Here is a 17,593-nt window from a genome sequence, read left to right as displayed (position 1 = left end):
CAAGAAATCCAAAATGGTCAGGTGAAGAAAGATGCCAGACAGAATGAAGTGAATGATTAGAAGACAAAGGCTGCCAATGCTGGGATAAGGTGAAAATGGCGGTATAAAAAGAGATTGGATGGTATGGAAGGGGTGGGTTTTGGGGGGGGGAGATGAGGGGGAGTGTGGAAGAATCCAGCGGGAAGATGGAGATGGGGGTGACAAAACAAACGAGTAGAGGTGAGAATGAGTAGGGAACTGGGGAAAGAAGAAGAGGAGAGAGGGGATTCGTGATCTGAAATTAGAAAATTCTATGTTCATATTCACTGGGCTATAGACTGGCCAGAGGAAATAAGAGGCTTTCCGCTAGTTTACATTCTAATCAAGAAGAGAGTGTTGAGTCTTATGAAGAATATTAAGTTGATAGGAGTGATGAGATTTATCCAGGATATTGAGAAAGCCAAGAGAGGAGATTGATGAGACCATGGCAGAGAGTTTTGTATCCTCTTAGCCACAGATGAAGTCTCAGAGGTTAGTGTTGTTTCTTTGATAGCAACTGATAAGAAATACAAAGGGAAAGAATTTTAAAAAGGTTCTTTGAAATATGTAACAAATCGAGACCTGCAGCCAGCAATAAATTCATTCAGGACTTGATGGAAGAATTTCTCTGGTTCAGACTTTGGCCTCTTCATCATGTGAAATAACTTATCAAGGCCATCTTCCTGCATAAAAGATAAAAGTAGAATGAAACATTTTAATATCGCGCCATTCTATGGAAGATCAAATGATGGCTCTTCTTACTTTACACTTATGACTGTGCGCCTCGGTACAACAACAGGACCAGGGATTCCATGTCATTTGAATTTTCAGGCAAACTTACTATATCTTTGGCTTGGCTTCGCGGACGAAGATTTATGGAGGGGGTAAAAGTCCACGTCAGCTGCAGGCTCGTTTGTGGCTGACAAGTCCGATGCGGGACAGGCAGACACGGTTGCAGCGGCTGCAGGGGAAAATTGGTTGGTTGGGGTTGGGTGTTGGGTTTTTCCTCCTTTGCCTTTTGTCAGTGAGGTGGGCTCTGTGGTCTTCTTCAAAGGAGGTTGCTGCCCGCCAAACTGTGAGGCGCCAAGATGCACGGTTTGAGGCGTTATCAGCCCACTGGCGGTGGTCAATGTGGCAGGCACCAAGAGATTTCTTTAGGCAGTCCTTGTACCTTTTCCTTGGTGCACCTCTGTCACGGTGGCCAGTGGAGAGCTCGCCATATAACACGATCTTGGGAAGGCGATGGTCCTCCATTCTGGAGACGTGACCCATCCAGCGCAGCTGGATCTTCAGCAGCGTGGACTCAATGCTGTCGGCCTCTGCCATCTCGAGTACTTCGACGTTAGGGATGAAAGCGCTCCAATGGATGTTGAGGATGGAGCGGAGACAACGCTGGTGGAAGCGTTCTAGGAGCCGTAGGTGATGCCGGTAGAGGACCCATGATTCGGAGCCGAACAGGAGTGTGGGTATGACAACGGCTCTGTATACGCTTATCTTCGTGAGGTTTTTCAGTTGGTTGTTTTTCCAGACTCTTTTGTGTAGTCTTCCAAAGGCACTATTTGCCTTGGCGAGTCTGTTGTCTATCTCATTGTCGATCCTTGCATCTGATGAAATGGTGCAGCCAAGATAGGTAAACTGGTTGACCGTTTTGAGTTTTGTGTGCCCGATGGAGATGTGGGGGTGCTGGTAGTCATGGTGGGGAGCTGGCTGATGGAGGACCTCAGTTTTCTTCAGGCTGACTTCCAGGCCAAACATTTTGGCAGTTTCCGCAAAGCAGGACATCAAGCGCTGAAGAGCTGGCTCTGAATGGGCAACTAAAGCGGCATCGTCTGCAAAGAGTAGTTCACGGACAAGTTTCTCTTGTGTCTTGGTGTGAGCTTGCAGGCGCCTCAGATTGAAGAGACTGCCATCCGTGCGGTACCGGATGTAAACAGCGTCTTCATTGTTGGGGTCTTTCATGGCTTGGTTCAGCATCATGCTGAAGAAGATTGAAAAGAGGGTTGGTGCGAGAACACAGCCTTGCTTCACGCCATTGTTAATGGAGAAGGGTTCAGAGAGCTCATTGGTGTATCTGACCCGACCTTGTTGGTTTTCGTGCAGTTGGATAATCATGTTGAGGAACTTTGGGGGATATCCGATGCGCTCTAGTATTTGCCAAAGCCCTTTCCTGCTCACGGTGTCGAAGGCTTTGGTGAGGTCAACAAAGGTGATGTAGAGTCCTTTGTTTTGTTCTCTGCATTTTTCTTGGAGCTGTCTGTGGGCAAAGACCTTGTTAAAGGCCCTGTTATGGTCCATGTATGCAACAACCACTGCCCTTCCTTTATCAATTTTCTTGGTCACCTTTTCAAAATAACTCCATCAAATGCGTGAGACACGACCTGTCATGCACAAATCCACATTGACAACCTCAATTAAGTTCCTAACTATCCAAATGTTGGTAGATCCTGTCTGTCAAGAAACCCCTAATTTCCAACCACTGAGATCAAGCTCACTGGCTTATCCTTGCTGTCTTCTTTAAATGTCGGCACAACATTGGCCACCCTCCAGTCTCTGGCACTTCATCTGAATCCAAAGATAATGAAAATATCTCAGCAAGGGCCTTCATCATTTCTTCTCCAGCTTCCCCCAAGGTTCATGGGTGCATTTCAACAGGCCTGAGGTTTTGTCCATTTTAATACTCTTCAAGGCTGCCAAGACATCCTCCCCAATAGTTCTAACATGGTTCAGCACCTTGCCACTCATTTTCTCCAGTTCTTTGGCTTTCATGATCTGCTCCAGAATAAAGACTGATGATAAGTATTCAATCAACGCCCCATCTCCACCCCCTTCTTTGGCTCCACAGAAAGTCCACCTTATTGACCTTTAATGGGACCAATTCTCTTCCTAGCCATCTATTTACTCTTTATATACCTGCAGAATATCATGGGTATTGGAGAATTAAATCTCAAGAAACTAGGCCATTTAAATTTAAAGACTTAAAGACAGTCAATCAACAGCAGGATTCAATCACAGTGATACCTTCAGATTGTCAGAATGTAACTGGGACTGGAGGATTTGAGATATAAGGGAAGGATAAATAGGCTTGGATCTGTAATAGGAGCAGGAGTTGCCCATTGAGAGTACTCTGCAATGCAATAAGATCAAGGCTGATCTGGCTTTTGACTCAGCTCCACCTTCCTTATCCCCATAACTTCACTGCTATGCAAAAATCTAACTAATTGTATCTTAAATATATTAAATGAGGCAGTCTACACTGTTTCCCCAGTAGAGAATTCCATTGATTTCCTACTCTTGGGAACTGCAGTCGCTCCTCATCTCTGGCCTACATCCCTAATTCCTAGTCATAATCTTACCAACCAGTGGAAACAAGTTTCGTACCGGTGAAGATAAACATTGGGCAAGTCAGGCACAGTTTTTTTTACCTTCTCCATGCACATAATCTTTCCCCTTGCACTTTGCAGGATTCAAACATAAACGTTGCTGCCACTTCAGGGCAAAATAAAGTCTTACCTGCGATTGTTCAGAGGGTCGCCAGCACCCCCTCTGAGATCTGGTTCACCTAATGGTAGTGCTGGCCTTGTGTTCACCAGAGTGCCAGGCCGGCATCTCATGGAACTGCTTCAGGGCCACTCAGACACCTTACTCAATGTGGGATCAATAGGCAAAATGGCTATCTTCCTTACCCATAATCTCCCATGCAGCTGGAACTGCTCTATGTTTCCCTGGCACTGGTAGAACAGTTTCAGTTGGGATTATGGGTAAGGAAGTCCGCCATTTTGTCCGCATTAAGCGAGGTTCCGGAGTGGCCCTGAAGCGCCCCAATGAGATGCCAGCCTGGTGGGGCCTGGTGAGGTGCTGGAGCAGCAGTCCAGGGCCCTCAAGTGAGCCACTGCAGCACTGCACCCCTGGGATGGAGATTCATTATTGGGCTAGGGATATTGGGTGGGTGAGGGAAGGACAGTGACACCTCCCTGCATGGTGCCCAGGGCTTGTGCCTTAGCTGCCATACCTTAGATGCACCTATGGCCAGAGGGGCCACTTCTTTCTCTGGCCAAGAAATGTACTGAATTCATGGGATTTTGTAATTCCAAAATCCTCTACAGCAAAGAACGGAAAGAAGTGTCTGTAAACCCGCTGTGACAGGGCCTGCTTCATCCTTTTAATTTCTTTCTTCCCACTCATCCCAGCAACTTGACTACACAACTACCTCTCAAATGTGCCTGATTTTACCAGGCTATTGTTCATTGAAAGATTTATAACCTTTGGCTTAAAAATGTACAAGTGCTGTACAATAAGGTGCCAGACTGTTAGTAGTGTTCTTACCAGTCTCTCTGCTGTCTTTGCAAGTACGTTGGAGTTATACAAACGCCAAGAATAGTCTTCCCAAGAATTCCAGATGTACACACATGGTTTCTCATACAAGTAAGGAATACAGCAATATGACCTGAAACAACCAAGCATAAGCAAATCAATAATGCAATCACAGTAACAGGGTGGCTAGCGTAATGCTAATACAGGGCCAGCAACCGGGGTTCGAATTTGGTGCTGTCTGTAAGGAGTTTGCACGTTCTCCCTGTGCCCATGTGGGTTTCCTCTGGGTACTCTGGTTTTATCCCATCCTTCAAAACTTCTGGGGGTTGTAGGTTGGTTAGGTAGCTCTATATCTAATTTTAAAAAAATTAAAACTTAAACTGGAGCAACCATGCCATCTTTACCACTTACTGTGATAAACAGAAAGCCTTCAATTTCAATGAAGAATTGCTCTTCAATTTCAATGATGCCGCTATTATTAAACCTACTCAAGTTTTCAAATTGTACCTCTCATAATCTGTGTATTCAGCCTTCCTGGGTGGTGTAATTGAGTTGTGTTTGGGAGATAAAATAGCCTCAATACTCTCCAATTCATCTTCTGAATCTCTTGAATCCAATAAAGATTTCTTTTCTTCAGCCTCTTCTACTTTCTCTTCTTTTTTCCTTTTTGTTTCAACTTCTACCAATTTGCCACAGTTACCTGAAATTATAATTACTTATGATGATGAGATTTTATTATTATGCACAAGTTTTATGAAATTCAAATTCAAGTTCATTATCATCAGATTGTACCTATACAACATGATGAAACAGTGTCTCTCCAGACAGACCATGCTGTGCACATAATACACAGTACACAATGAACATATAATTAATCAAAATAAATACATAAATATTTTTGGGATGATCTACTCAGTGACAGGATACTGTTCATCAATCTCACAGCCTGCAGGAAGAAGCTATTCCCCAATCTGGAAGTCCAGATTTTATGCTCCTCTGCCTCCTTCTCGATGGCAGTGGGTTGAAGATAGTGTGTGTTGGATGGAAAGGGTCTTCTAAAATTCCTTGTACCCCATTTAGACAAGTAAATGTCATCAATAGAGGAAAGGGAGACTCAGCGATCCCCTCAGCTGTTTTAATGATCCTCTGTATAGACTAATGGTCTGATGCATTGCAGCTACTGTGCCACACCATGATGAACCAGACAGGAAACTCTCAGTTGGGCTCCTGCAAAAGGTTGTCAAGATGGGGACAGTAGCCTTGCCCTCCTCAACCTCCTTAGGAAGTGTGGGCGCTGCTGCACCTTCCTGACTAACGAGGAGGTGTTGTGAGACCTGGATAAGTTGCCCTTTATTTGCACACCAAGGAACTTTATGCTCTCCACTCTCTCCACAGCGGAACCTCTGATGTGTAGTAGAGAATGGCCGACCTTCATTCTTCTGAAGTCCACATTCGTCTCCTTTGTCTTTTCCATGATAAGACTGGAGTTGTTTTTCTCGCACCATTTTACAAGCCTTTCAATCTCTCTGTAATGCAACTCATCATTGTTGCCAACTACTGGATCTGAATCAGAATTTATTGTTAAAAACAAGTCCTGAAATTTGTTGTTCTGCGGCAGCATCGCAACAAAAAAATTTATATCATAACCATCTTATGACATTACTATAAAAAATAAAAATAATATTGCATGAAAAGTAAGGCAGTATCATTGGATCAATGATTATTCAGGAATCCCTGATAGCAGCAGGGAAGAACCTGTTCTTTTTTAATCTTTTTATCGGTTTTGAGAAAATAATACCAAATACATATGATATAAAGTTCAGATTTTTAAAAATTCAAATTACAGATAGTAAACAACAGTAAATAAGATACATATGATTCATGTTGTTGATAAAAAAGGAAGAAACATATAACTAATGTAATTTCTAACCCCAACCTATTTTCTGAGCAATTAACAATCAAAGCCAAGGCATCAACTATTAATTTCAATACTAATAGTTCAAAAAATTTAAGAAAAAAAGACAAGATTTTTAATAAAGAGCAAAAATAATGGACATATAAATTTTGAAAATAATTGAAAAAAGAACCCCACAGAGAACATCTAATTTTTTCTAGAGAAAGGGATGCCATCAAATGCATATGTGTGGGAGGGACAACATCTTTCCACTGCAGCAAAGTGAGCCATCTTGCAATCAGGGAAGCAAAAGCAACTACATGGGATTGAGATAGAGTCAATTCCATCGGTCCACTCATTCCAAAAATAGCAATAAGAGGGCTCGGAGAGAGATTTATATCCAGAATTAAAGATAGAGCAGTAAATACCTCTTTCCAGTAGTTACAAAGGGAGGGACATAGCCAGAATATATGAATATAAAGGACCTTCCTGAGTTGTACACTTATCACATTTAGGAGATATATTGGGGTAAAATTTAGCTAATTGAATTTTGGAATAGTGGGCCCTATGGACTACTTTAAATTGTAATAAGGAATGGCTGGCACAGAAAGAGGATGAACGTACATTTTTCAAAATAGATCCCCATTTATCTTCAGGAAGAGGGGAAGAGGCTGTCCTTGTGCCACTGACTGCTCGTTCTTAGGCTCCTGTACCTTTTTTCCAATGGTAGCAGTGGCCTGGGTGATGAGGGTCTTTGAGGATGGAGACTGCATTTTCAAGACACCACTTCATGTAGATGTCCTCAATGGAGTGAGGTCTAGTGCCTGTTATGTCGCAGGCCGAGTTAACAATCCTCTGGAGTTTATTCTTGTCCTGAGAGTTGGCCCCTCCATACCAGGCAATGATGCAACCAGACAGAATGCTCGCGATGGTACACCTGTAAAAATTTACGAGCATCTTCGGCGACTTACCGAATTTCCTCAGACACCTCACAAAGTATAGCTGCTGATGAGCCTACGTTGTAATTACATCAACTTTGTAATTACATCAACGGGAGGCTCCAGGACAGATTCTCAGAGATGTTGACGCCCAAGAATTTGAAGTTCTTGACCCTCTCCACTACTGAGCCCTCAATGAGGATGGGGTCGAGTTCCCCCGACTTCCTCCTGAAGTTCACAATCATCTCCTTGCTTTTACTGGCATTGAGATCAAGGTTGTTGGTGTGACACCAGTCAATGAGCTGATCTCTCTCCCTCCTGTATGTTTTCTCATTGTTGCTTGTGACAACTGTGGTGTCATCGGCAAACTTGTAGGTAGCACTGGAATTATGCCTGGCCACACAGTCATGGATGTATAACGAATAGATCAGTGGGCTAAGCACGCATCCTTGAGGTGCGCCTGTGTTGATAATCAGTGAGGAGGAGACATTGTTTCCAATTTGTACTGACTGTGGTCTTCCAATGAGAAAGTCAAGGATCCAGTTGCAGGGTGGGGTACAGAAACCCAGAGTTTGTAGCTTCTTGACCAGCACTGAGGGAATAATGGCACAGAAGGCTAAGCTATAGTCGATGAAGAGCAGCCGTATGCATGAATTGCTGTTTTCGCAGAGCTGAGTGGAGAGCCAGCGATATTGCATCTGCTATGGAGTGATTGTGACTATAGGAAATTACAGTGGGTCCAGATCTTTGCTTAAGTATGTGTTAATTCTGGCCATGACCAGCCTCTCAAAGCATTTCATCACAGTAGAAGTTAGTGCCACTGGGTGGTAGTCGTTAAGTCAGCTCACTCTACTCTTCTTGGGCACCGGGATGATTGATGCCCTTTTTGAAGCAGGTGGGAATCTCTGACTGCAGCAATGAGAGGTTGAAAATGTCCATGAACTCTCGGCTAGCTGGTTGGTGCAGATTTTCAGTATCCTGCCAGGTACACTGTTTGAAACTAATGCCATTTTTGATGATTATGTTCTAACTGAATCTGGCAGCATAGTCGTGAGTCAGCTGTCTGATCAGTAATGGCCTGAGCACACAGCCCCGAGGTTCGCCAGTGCTCAGCGTGATGGGGCTTGGGGTTTTGCTGCCAATCCAGAAGGCCATAAGACAGAGGGACAGAAATAGGCTATTCAGCCCATCGAGTCTGCCCGCCACTCCATCACGAGCTGATCTATTATCCTCCTCAGCTCCACTGCTCAGCCTTCTCCACGTAACCTTTAATACTCTGGCTAATCAAGAACCTAGCAACCTCTGTCTTAAATGCATCCAATGTCCTAGCCTCCACAACACCCTGTGTCAAAGAAAATCCACAGATTTATCACCTCTAGCTAAAGAAATTCCTCCGCATCACTTCTAAGTGGACACCCTTCAATCCTGAAGTTGTGCCCTCTTTTCCTAGATTCTCCCACCATGGAAAACATCTTTTTTATATCGACTCTGTCCATGCCTTTCACCATTTAAAATGTTTCAATGAGATCCCCCTCATTCTCCAAAAATCCAAAAGGTACAGGCCAAGAGCCGTCAACTACTCCTCATATGATAACCCTTTCATTTCCAAAATCATAATTGTGAACCTCTTCTGAACCCTCTCCAACGTCAGCACATCCTTTCTTAAATGAGGAGCCCAAAACTTCTCCCAATACTCCAAGTGAAGTCTCACCAGTGCCTTATAAAGCCTCAACGTCACATCCCTGCTCTTATATTCCATTCATCTTGAAATGAATGCCAGCATTGCATTTACCATCTTCACTACAAACTCAACCTGCAAGTTTAATACCTTCAGGCTTTCCTGCACAAGGACTCCCAGGTCATTTTGCATCTGGATATTTTCAATTTTCTTCCTATTTAAAAAATAGTCTGTCCATTTATATTTTTTTCCTACCAGACCATTCATTCCATCATCCAAATCATTAATATACAACATAAAAAGAAGCACCCCCAACGCCATCCCTTGTGGACACCACTAGCAATCAGGAGCCAAAGACCCCTTGATTCCAACTCTCTGCTTCCTGCCAAAGAGCCAATGCTCTACCCACACTAGTATGTTTCCTGCTATACCATGGGGGTCTTACCTTACTAAAAATCCAAATGCACAACTTCCACTGCTTCTCCCTATCTAGCCTGCTTATTATTTCTTCAAATAATTCTAATAGGTTTTTCAGGCAAAGTTTTCCCTCAGGAAACCATGCTGACTTTGGCCTATGCTAATTTCTCCATATTTTAACCATGTGCCTCCAAGTACTCAGTAACCTCATCCTTGACAATTGACTTCAACGTCTTCCCAACCACTGACGTCAGGCTAACTGGTCTACAATTACCTTTTTGCTGCCTCCTTCCCTTCTTGAATAGTGGGGTGTCATTTACGATTTTCCAATACTCTAGGACCATGTCAGAATCTACTGATTCCTGAAAGATCATTACTAATGCCTCCACAATCTCTATCACAATCTCCATCTTAAGGCAGACAAAGAGTTGGGAGTTAGTGTCTCCTCAGAGTAGGAGAGAAAGAGAGTCTCTTCAGAGTCACTGTATTCGTGGATTCATCTCCAGCGCTCCCAAAGCATCTGCAGCTACACAGACTCCTATTCGACCCATCAGCAACACGAGCTCTAGATCTAAACCCCCAACATGATCAGCTCCCGAAGCCCTTGCATATTCTGCTTCCGATACCTGGTTCCTAGGAGCCATTCTCAAGCGGTCCACAGCCCATGCAGGTTCCCCAACCACAAGTTGTCAGCATTTTGTGTGGGTCCCTCAGCCGCCGCGCCCCTCGCTGGTCCACTGTCATGGTCACTATCCTGTAGGGTCCTTCAGGCGCTGAGCCCCTCACTGGTCTACTGCCATGGTCACCATCTCCTCTGCTTCTCCTTCTCAGTGAGGGGTGTCTCCCATTTCTGGTGCCCTGCATAGATCCGCTGCTCTCCCAGAGTCTGCAACCCCTCATGACTGCTGCCAGCATAGGAACCACCATCTTGGGCACAGACCTAACGGTTTTAAAATAAAATGCTATTGGCTCCTTAAAGCCCATACAAAGCTGTTGGCATTATTAAACTTATTCTAACTGCTTAAGTTAAGACAAACCCTTCATGATTTTTGTAGCACTGATGCCAATGGTAAGTGCCACCCAAGGACTTGAACACATCACTAATACAAAGTGAGGTATTTGGCACCTATTGACTTGACTTTCACTGTTCCTTGGTGTAGTAACAATCATGAATAATTCAATTCAATCTCAAAGTATTTTGATGAAAATATGAACTCCTTGTAAGGCTGAAAGACTTCCTACCTATTGACACTTCAAAGGTGAGAAGGCGTGACCGCACTGATGGGTCAATCATTGTTGCTTCAAAAAATGCAGCAAAGAGAAGAAATTCCTCTTTTTCACCTGTAACAGACTGAAAGAACAGAAAAAATGAATCACAGCACTTTTATTACAGAGGTACATAGAACCTACAACTCTACAACAGAGAAATAGGCTCTTCAGCTCATCTAGTTCATACTTTTTCTGCCTAGTCCAATCAACCTACACACAAACCATAGGCTTCTATACTCCTCTGTGGATACAGAATTGGCTTGCTCAGAGAAGGCAGCAAGGGGTTGTAGATGGTTCATATTCTGCAAGGAAGTCTGTAACCAGTGGTGTTCCAGAGATATGTTCTGGGGCATTTTATAAATGTCCCGAATAAGGAAGTGGAAGGGTGCCTTAGTATGTTTACGTTAACAGCTAACACGAAGGTTGGTGGTGTTGTGGATTGTCAAGGAGGGTTGCCAGAGGTTACAAAGGGACACTGATCAGACAGAGAGCCAGGATGAGAAGTGGTAGATGAAGTTTAATCTCGAAAAGTGTGAAGTGGTTCATTTTGGTTGGTCAAACTTGAAGTTAATGGGAGGACTGTGAGCAGGGTGGGCAAATTAAGAGATCTTGTGGTTTGTGTCCATAGGATACCAAAGCTGCTGCATAGGGTTGTTGAGGAGATGTATGATGTGTTGGCCTTATTAACTGTGGGATCGAGTTCAAGAGCCATAAGATAATGTTATAGCCATACAAGAGATTAGTTAGACCCCACTTGGAATATTGTGTTCAGTTCTGGGAACCTCATTACAGGACAGATATGAATGCGATAGAGAGGATGCAGAAGAGATTTACAAGGATGTTACCTGGATTGGACAGCATACCATTTGAGGATCAGTTGGGTGAACTTGATCTTTTCTCCTTGGATAAGGGGGGGTCCTGATAGAAATGTACAAAGATGATAAAAGGCAATGATTGTGTGGATGGCAAGAGATTATTTTTCTCAGGGCTGAAATGGCTAACATGAGTGGGAATAGGTTTAAAGTGCTTGGGAGTAAGTACATGGGGGATGTCAGAGGTAAGTTTTTCATTAAGAGAGTGGTGGGTGCATGGAATGCGCTGCCAGCAACGCTGGTGGAGGAAGGTATAATAGGACCTTTCAAGGGACTATTAGATAGGCACATGAAACTGAGGAAAATGGAGGGTTATGCAGTAGGGAAATTCTAGGCAGTAAGAGTACATTGTTTAATTGGCACAACATTGTGAGCTGAAGGGCTTGTAATGGGCTGTAGATTTCTATATTTTATATTCCCTATCATTGATGTGTGACTCATCAGCTCATAATTTCATTGCTTGTCCCTAATGCCTTTCTTTTAAGAAAAGAACCAACATTTACTATTCTCCAGACACCACTTGCCTATGGCTAGAGTGGCCATAAAGTTCTTCGTCAAGGGTCCAGCAATCTCTTCTCATGCCTCTCTCAGACACCTTGAGGTGTCCTCCCTTCTTGATAACAACATGCCCTAGAATATCAGGTTTAGGCAGCCAAGTACTTACATCACCCAGAGTGGCAAGTACCTGGAATGCACTGCCAAAGAGAGAGGATTGCTGACTGTAGCAATGAAGTGTTGTGATGAATATTTGAGTTGCGTCGGCACGGAAGGCTACAGATGGGGTTCAAGTTCCCCACTGGTTGACGTGAATGTTTCCATGTTGTATGATTAATTGACCTCACACATTGCCCTCTCTGCTAGAATACCCTCATTGGAGAACAGAAGGATGAAGGGGACCTCATAGAGGCATTTCAAATGCTGAAAGGTCTGGACAGAATAGATGTGGTAGGGAATTCTCAGACAAGAGAACATAACATCAGGATAAAAGGGTATCAATTTAAAATAGAGTTGTGGAAAAATATCTTCAGTCAGAGGGTCTTGAGTCTGTGGAACTTGTTGCCACAGGTGGCTGTGGAAGTGAGGTCATTGGGTGTATTTAATTCGTCAGAGCATCAAGGGTTACAGGGAGAAAGCCAGGGAGTTATGGGGTTGAATGGAAGGGTAGATCAGCTCACGATTAGAATGGCAGAGAAGATTAGATGGGCCAATGAGCCCACTTCTGCTCCTATATCTTGTGAACCTGTGACCCTATATTTCATTCCATGAAGCTTATGAAGGGAACAGCAATGTTACTGGCTTGTCAGTACTGATGGCACCTTGTGGAGGACAGACAACACAAAAAAAAATCACAGTATTTTTTGTTCCAGACTTACTTCTGGCACAGGGTGAATGGTATCAACCGTGACTTCCATCGCACTTGGCTGCTCGAGGGCATTGGCACCATCTTCACCTTCATGTTGATCATGACTTTCTTCTTTTTGCTTTGACTTAGATTTAGTTTTCTTACTCTTTTTTTTAAGTTTGCTGAAGGTGCTCTTGACACTTTTCCCTTTGTCGCCTTGAATGGCTGTGATTGAGCTGAAGACATCTACTGACACTGCCACAAGTATTCGCCCTCGGTAAAATATTCCATCTCCGAGGCCCTCATTCAGATTCTTGTAAGCATCCCGGAGCATGGAATTCTGAGGAGAACCATAGAGGTAAATCCATGCTGGGCCAAAGGTTGGGTAGAAACCAGCTGAAAAATATAAATAATGGTTTTAGCAACAACAGAGGCAGATAACACTGGATAATGAAGATTTTGCTTCCTGAACACTTATGGATGAATTTTATGGACTTTGGGCTGCTGATCACAAAAATCACCTTAAAACTTTCTTATCACAAACCTAATTTTGTGATTTCCTGTCATATTTTAAGTCTACTTCAAGCCTACAAAACCATGAAATGAAACATGTGATTGAAAATTCATTTTCTGCATTCACACTTGGGCTTCTTCCCTGTTGATCTTGGTGCCGTCAGTGACAAATATGGTGAAAGGTTTCACCAGGACATTATGACCATGGAAAAGCGGTATAAGGGCAACTAGAATCCATTAATGCTGGCTGACTATTGTTGGACACTGACATAAGAGGCATCAGATGCTGAGTACAAACAAAAATCTGCGACAAAACATTCTTAGGTCAGTTGAACTAACGCAAGGTCTCAGCATCATTATGCGATTAAAGTTAATCTAACGTTTTCTCAATTTTCTATGTGATATGGCAAATCTGAAATTATCTTTGCATTCAGCTTGAAGTTGTCTATCATAATCCCCAATTTCTTTTCAGGAAGCCAACCTACCTTTGAAAAAATCTGTTGTTTAATGTTATTAGTGTTGACTAACAAGCATGGGAAAGTGATCATCAGGATTGAAATGTTCAGCAGGAGAAAGTCACATCCTTTGATGTATGGAATAAAAGAGACCCCCCCCCCTTACTTTAGGAGGCCATGAAGTGCTCCTCTGTCCATTTCCAATGGTTTAGAGATCGAGATATGGTGTACTGATCACCTTCCCAATTCAATGGGGACGTGGGGAGAAGGTACAGCTTGAAGAACATTTGGAACTTATGAAAGAAAGCTGAACCAGTATAAGAAACTAACATTTTCAGGAATAATAGCCAGCTTTTGAGTTATTATAATCAGGGTGATTAAACAATTACTAATAATGAGGTTAAAATAAAACTGTGATTGTGTAATTTTGACATTCCATTTTAAAAAAAAATTTTTACACGGCAGAGCTTGTCTGTGCAGTTATGATGATGGTTTTCACCCAATCTCCACCATTCATTTTCTTCCACTGGTGCTGGTGCCTCAGGGTTTTTCCTGTAGTCTGGATTCTGCTGCTGTAAATGCCCATACCACTGCTACTGTTCTTGTATTGCTTTATCGCTCAGGGAATAGAGTTCAAAAGTAGTGTTACAGCTGTTTTGGGTGTTGGTGAGGCCATACCTGGCAACTGTGCAGTCTTGGTTCCTCAAGATAGAAAATGGTAGCTTTGGAAGCAGTCTAATGATGAGTCATCATGCTAATTTGTGGGATGATAAATAATCTTTTAAGAGAAGCTAGACAGGGTGGGGTTGAATCTTCCATCAGTTGCACAAATTTGTTGGAATTTTTTTTGAAATAGGATTTACTCTCATTAAAAGCATGGACTTATTAAGGACAGTCAACATGGCTTTGTGCAGAGCAGATCATGCCTAGAATTTCCCTACTGCATAACCCTCCATTTTTCTCAGTTCCATCTGCCTATCTAATAGTCCTTTGAAAGGTCCTATTATACCTTCCTCTACCAGCATTGCTGGCAACACATTCCATGCACCCACCACTCTCTTAATGAAAAACTTACCTCTGACACCCTCCATGTACTTACAAACTTGACTGAGTTTTTTGAAGAGGTGACGGAGATGAGTGATGATACTAGGCCACTAGATGTCCTCTCTATGTTATCAATATCAGCATTAGACAAGATTTCTCATGCTAGACTGGTCAAAGAGATCTTTGGTGAATTGGATCCAAAATTTATTTGGTCAGAGAAGCCAGAGGTTACTGGTAGAGATGTGTTTCTTACTGGAGATCAGAAAGCAGTCCCTACCTTTCAAATGGAACATGAATCCTATCACATAAAACATTACAGCAGAGAAAAGGCCCTTCGGCCTTTGGTCCTGAGATGACTACATAAACCAACTCCAAAACAATCTAATCCTTCCCGACCTCATACCCAAAATCCTCTATTTTTTTTACGTTCATGTGCCCGTCTAAGTCTTTTAAAAGTCCCTGTTATACCAGCCTCCACCACCACCACCTCTGACAATATATTCCAGGCATTCCCCGCTATGTGTAAAATCTCCAAGAATTTTCTCCGTCAGTTCCCTCCCACTGATGCAAGGCTCATTGGTCTATAGTTAATTGGCTTATTCTAGCTGCCATTCTCAAATAAAATAACAATATTAACTATCCTCCAGTCTTCTGCTACCTCACCTGCAGCTAACAAAGATGCAAAGTCCACCGTTAGGGCCATAGCTATCTCTTCTAAACAAGAAAGTCTGCAGATGCAGAGGTCAATACACATATGTGCTGGAGCAGTATGGATGCTGTGTATCCTGCTGAGTTTCTCCACCACATTTGTGTATTGCCCAGCCGTATTCACATTGACTTCCAAATAGCAACCTGGGGTTGTTTTCTCTATCATTAATTCCTCCTCCATCCTCATACTGACTGGTTCCTGATTATCCACAGATCCTCTCTGAACTTGCTACCTTTCATGCCCTCCTTCTTGGTGAATATTCATTTAGGTCTCACATCCAGATAGATTGCCCCTTTGATTCCTAAAAGGATACACTTTTTCCCTGGTTCCTTCATATTCTTACAGATTGTTTTGTGATTCTTCCAAATCTTTTTTTGCCAAGGAAGATTTTGCTATCCTAATTTCTCTAATTTTCTCCTAAATCCTCTACATTCCTTAAGACTTCCTCCTTTTCCACTTGTCTATCCCTGCTCTCTGATCTCTTTGTTCCTGATTAAACCTTCAATGTCCTTTGTCATCCAAGGTTCCCTAATCTTACCACCTTTCCCTTTCACTCTCATTGGTTCTTTTCTTCTTCTTCTTTGGCTTGGCTTCGCGGACGAAGATTTATGGAGGGGGTAAAATGTCCACGTCAGCTGCAGGCTCGTTGGTGGCTGACAAGTCCGATGCGGGACAGGCAGACACGGTTGCAGGGGAAAATTGGTTGGTTGGGGTTGGGTGTTGGGTTTTTCCTCCTTTGCCTTTTGTCAGTGAGGTGGGCTCTGCGGTCTTCTTCAAAGGAGGTTGCTGCCCGCCCAACTGTGAGGCACCAAGATGCACAGTTTGAGGCGATATAATGCCTGGCCAAACCCCTTACTCTCTTTTTAAAACCCGCCAGCAGTTGTTGTACATGCAAGCATCTGCTACTTATATATTTTTGCCAGTACTTCTCCTGCACTCTGATATCAGCTACCCCAACTCAAGTTCTAAACACTTTCTATAACTACCTTTAACTCGCAAAACTATGGCCACTGTTCCCAAAGTGCCCCCCTACCAACACTTCAGTCACTGCCCAGATTCATTTCTGAAGATATTCTCGAGTACTAGCGGTCCACTATAAATGGAGCAAAGACGTTTGGAGGCAAATAACAGCTCCACGTACTTGTAGCGAGGCGCAAATATACCGTGACGAACCGGCCCCGCGTGTTACGTGCGGTCAGTGGGGCAGTCGCGACAAAGATGGCAACGCACATCCATCTCTTCTGCTCCAGAACAGAAGTTGGCGTGCGCGCTTGATGACGCAAGCAGCAGGTCATATGCGCGGTCTGACTGCCAGCCTGATAAACGAGCGCGCGAAATTTGAATAAACATTATGCTGTGACACTCGAGCTAACAGCCTGTGTCTCCAGTCTATTCAACCGCCCTCTCACAGCACATTACATACTCACCATTTATCCTGGGATCAGATATCTGTTGTATATTGATGAAGTGAGTTGCTATAGGAACATCATTAATGTTTGCGTCATCAATAACTTGGATTTTGATACGTCGAGCCAGTGGAGGAAACATTTCCACAAAAGTGATTTGTTCATTCCACACTGGATTCACTGTGTTGCTTTCCACTGAGGTTTCTCCCTGTAATTGTAAAAGTGTAACGTTCAGCAGACTACAGTGTGTTGAATTTTCTGCAGAATCAACAACATGATACTCAGTCATTGAAACATAGGTACAAGTTAGGAAGTTTGTAGACTTCGCAGGCAGCATATTTTTCCCCACAAAGATTGGGTGAAATCTGTAACAAGCTGCTGGGGTGGTGAGACTTGTTGCTCCCACGATATCTACAAACATTTGAATCTTCAAGATATACAATAGAAATCTGGAAACAGGAAATATGGAGACAGGGTCTTCGGTCCAACTTGTCCACGCTGACCAAGTTGGAATTCCAGCACATTTCATTTGTCTACATTTGGTCTGTATCTTTCTAAACCCTTCCTATCCATATAATCTGTCCATACCCACTTTTATGGATTTGTCTCGCAGCTCACTTCAGTTATTGCCTAACTACTGTGATGTGATAAAGTTGCCCCACAGGACTCTCAAATCTCCCCCTCTCACCTAGACCAATGCTCTCGAGTTCAAGAATCACCTACTCTG

At 43.2% G+C, this 17,593-nt stretch overlaps 1 protein-coding gene across 2 annotated transcripts in view; it reads right to left on the bottom strand.

Moving 5' to 3' along the window:
* The window catches only part of fer1l4 (fer-1 like family member 4), a 139,241-nt gene that overhangs the window by 72,573 nt on the left and 49,075 nt on the right, over positions 1-17,593 (bottom strand). For both annotated transcript variants that reach the window (XR_011339998.1, XM_069884593.1), the window contains exons 14-19: positions 16,888-17,074; positions 12,771-13,135; positions 10,499-10,607; positions 4,837-5,029; positions 4,342-4,462; positions 601-701 (exon numbers count right to left, since the gene is read on the bottom strand). Coding sequence is in view for 1 of the 2 variants with exons in the window: in XM_069884593.1 (XP_069740694.1) it covers positions 601-701; positions 4,342-4,462; positions 4,837-5,029; positions 10,499-10,607; positions 12,771-13,135; positions 16,888-17,074 (1,076 nt within the window). In the remaining variant the exon portion in view is untranslated. The remainder of the gene's footprint in view (positions 1-600; positions 702-4,341; positions 4,463-4,836; positions 5,030-10,498; positions 10,608-12,770; positions 13,136-16,887; positions 17,075-17,593) is intronic.

Source organism: Narcine bancroftii, chromosome 6 (genome assembly GCF_036971445.1).
Source record: "Narcine bancroftii isolate sNarBan1 chromosome 6, sNarBan1.hap1, whole genome shotgun sequence".
Lineage (NCBI taxonomy): Eukaryota > Metazoa > Chordata > Chondrichthyes > Torpediniformes > Narcinidae > Narcine > Narcine bancroftii.
The sequence above is the reverse complement of the archived record's forward strand: the minus strand, read 5'-3'. Positions and strand labels throughout refer to the sequence as shown.